Here is a 2,959-nt window from a genome sequence, read left to right as displayed (position 1 = left end):
AGAGAGAATGGCGAGAGTGACAGTGAGTATTTATGGGTTACCAAGTGGATCAAGATGGGATAGGCCACGTATGCAAAGTGAAGAAATCCAGTGTTTGGAAAACGGCACATTGTGCTCCTCAGTTTTGAAACAAAACCTGTGGATTCCTGCTTCCAAAGCTATGCCACCACTCTACGCAAAACCATGGGCAGCATTCAGTATTCCGCCACCACACTTAACAAAACCAGTTGCTTCCCCCCACACTTTGTTTGTGACCCTTTCATTTCTTTTCCTTTTATTAATTAATATCTTCTACTATTTTATTAATCCATTTAATATCTTCTTATATAATCACATCCCTCTCTCTTTCTATCCCTACACACTTCATTGTTCGTCCCAAATTACCGACATTACTACATAATAACATGCTTCAAACTTCAAAAACCACCTTCATTTCTTCTATGTATTCTGCCATCTCTGCTATTTTTTTCCCTCGGCCTTCTTTCCTTTGACTTCACTTCTGCCACTTTCAGCCTTTCAACAAGCTCGAGACCAATAACTTCCACGCTGTCCCTCGTTCAAACGCAAACAAATTAAGGTGTCGTTGCTAAAGCCTAGTTTAGTTAGTTAGATGATAGGTGAGGTTAACGTTGTCACATTTACATGCTCACACGCGTCCATCTTAGTTTTTCTAAATTGTTTTTACCCTTTAATTCAGCGCTCAACACAACCATTTCCTTTTAGAATTGATATTTTAGAAACATTGGTGGAATAATAATAGTCTTTCTATATATATACATAGTAAGGTGTTTGATGGAAGCGAATGGAATAGGTAGTGTAATTTACACTAGCATAAACACTTCATTGCTAGGAATAGAGAATAACACATTACAGCAAAACCCACACAACAATTTGCATCATCATCATCCTCCTCCTCAAATGGTTTATTCTACACACCATGACACTGAATCACACCCTTCACAACAGCAACAACAACAGCAACCACAGCAAGCAATGAAACATGGATACCCTTATTCTTCCAAGAAACCACAGAGCAGCACCTTCAGTGATGAAGATGAACCTGGTGGTGGTTTCGGTGCAGATGAAAGCTCTGGTGACCCGAAGAGGAAGGCCTCGCCATGGCACAGGATGAAGTGGACCGACGCCATGGTTAGGCTTTTGATAATGGCGGTTTACTACATCGGAGACGAAGCTGGTTCAGAAGGTGTAGGAGGAGGAGGAGGCGGCGGTGGTGATCCAAGTGGGAAGAAGAAGAACACCGGATTGCTTCAGAAAAAAGGGAAATGGAAATCAGTGTCGAGGGCTATGATGGAGAAAGGGTTCTACGTTTCTCCTCAGCAATGTGAAGATAAATTCAATGATTTGAACAAGAGGTACAAGAGGGTCAACGATATTCTTGGAAAAGGAACAGCTTGTAGGGTGGTTGAGAATCAGAGCTTTTTGGAAACCATGGATTTGTCGCCAAAGATGAAAGAAGAGGTGAGGAAGCTTCTCAATTCTAAGCACCTTTTCTTTAGGGAAATGTGTGCTTACCATAACAGTTGCGGCCACGGCGGTGGTGCTGCTGCTGTTACTGCCGCCGGCGGTAACGGGCAACACTCGGCTGAGGCGGGAACAGAACAACCTTTACATATTCAACAACCGCAACCGCCACAGCATCAGCAGGGACAGCAGAGATGCTTCCATTCATCGGTGAATGGGGTTGGGATGCTGAAAGAGGACGATGATGACGAGGAGGACGATGAATCTGACGATTTCTCTGACGAGGATGAAGAGGAATCAGGAGAAGGTGACGAATAATTTGCATATATAAATCAGCTTCTATATTAAATTTCGAAACCATATTTCGTAAATCAAAATTATACATTAAAAATAAATGAAATAAAATACTTAGTTATATATAAATAAATAGTTGATAAAACTGCGGGAATATATGTAGGTGGTGGCTCAAGGGGTCAAGTAGAGGATGATGAGAATGATGTAGTGAGGTCAAGGAAGAGACACAGGAACAAGGGAGGGTTCTGTGTGACATCATCATCAACATCAGCGTCTCAATTGATGCAGCAGTTGAACAACGAGGTTGCTGGGGTTCTGCAAGACGGAGGAAAGAATCCATGGGAGAAGAAGCAGTGGATGAAGAAGAGGGTGCTCCAGCTGGAGGAGCAGCAGGTGAGGTACCATGTGGAGGCCTTTGAGCTTGAGAAGCAGAGGCTCAAGTGGGTCCGGTTCAGTTCCAAGAAGGAGAGGGACATGGAGAGGGACAAGCTGGAGAATGAGAGGAGGAGGCTAGAGAATGAGAGGTTGCTCTTGCTTCTTCGCCAAAAGGAGCTTGAATTCACTGCTCTTCATCACCTCAAGCACCAGCAACAGCAGCAACATTCTTCTACCTAGGTGAAGTTAGATCAAAATAGATAGAGTTTACAACTTAGATTAGGAGATTTTTCTGTTCTACTATTTTATGTTTTCTGTGAGGAATTTTCATGTGATAATAATAATAAGGTAAATTTTACTCTATCTTTCTTAAATATCTTTCTTAAAATAACATGTAAATTATTTTATCTGATGTATTATTTTTTAATTGGTTATTACCTTAAGTATGGTTAAACTATTTTGTAAATAAATTATTTTTTGAAATAGATAATTATATAATTTTTTAAAATATTAACAACTGAATCTTTGTTTCTTTTCCCAAATCTTTCTTTCAGAAAATAAATCCTGTAACTTAGGGGTGCACATGGGCTGGGTGAAGCCGAATTTGATGTGACCCAGATTCGACCCGAAATATACACCGGGTCTATTTATTAGATCCGAACCCGACCCTAGACCCGATGAAATCAATAGACTTTCGGGCCACAATTATATCGGGTGAAAACCGGGCCGTTAACATTACATTACGTTGATACTTTCTTATAAGCTAGCATGTAAAAATATCCAAATTTCCAAGACTTCAACCATTATT

The 2,959-nt window shown here is 40.7% G+C and overlaps 1 protein-coding gene across 1 annotated transcript; it reads left to right on the top strand.

The window, feature by feature from the left end:
- The first annotated feature begins 250 nt into the window (after positions 1–250).
- Positions 251–2,525, top strand: LOC107648773 (uncharacterized). Its single transcript, XM_016352594.3, has 2 exons — positions 251–1,789; positions 1,940–2,525. Exons 1-2 carry the CDS (start codon positions 793–795, stop codon positions 2,389–2,391), a joined length of 1,449 nt encoding a protein of 482 aa, XP_016208080.1. The 5' UTR covers positions 251–792; the 3' UTR covers positions 2,392–2,525.
- The last annotated feature ends 434 nt before the right edge of the window (positions 2,526–2,959 follow it).

This window comes from Arachis ipaensis, chromosome B6 (assembly GCF_059453495.1).
Source record: "Arachis ipaensis isolate K30076 ecotype BB chromosome B6, ASM5945349v1, whole genome shotgun sequence".
Classification (NCBI taxonomy): domain Eukaryota; kingdom Viridiplantae; phylum Streptophyta; class Magnoliopsida; order Fabales; family Fabaceae; genus Arachis; species Arachis ipaensis.
This window is presented reverse-complemented; position numbering and strand designations above follow the sequence as displayed.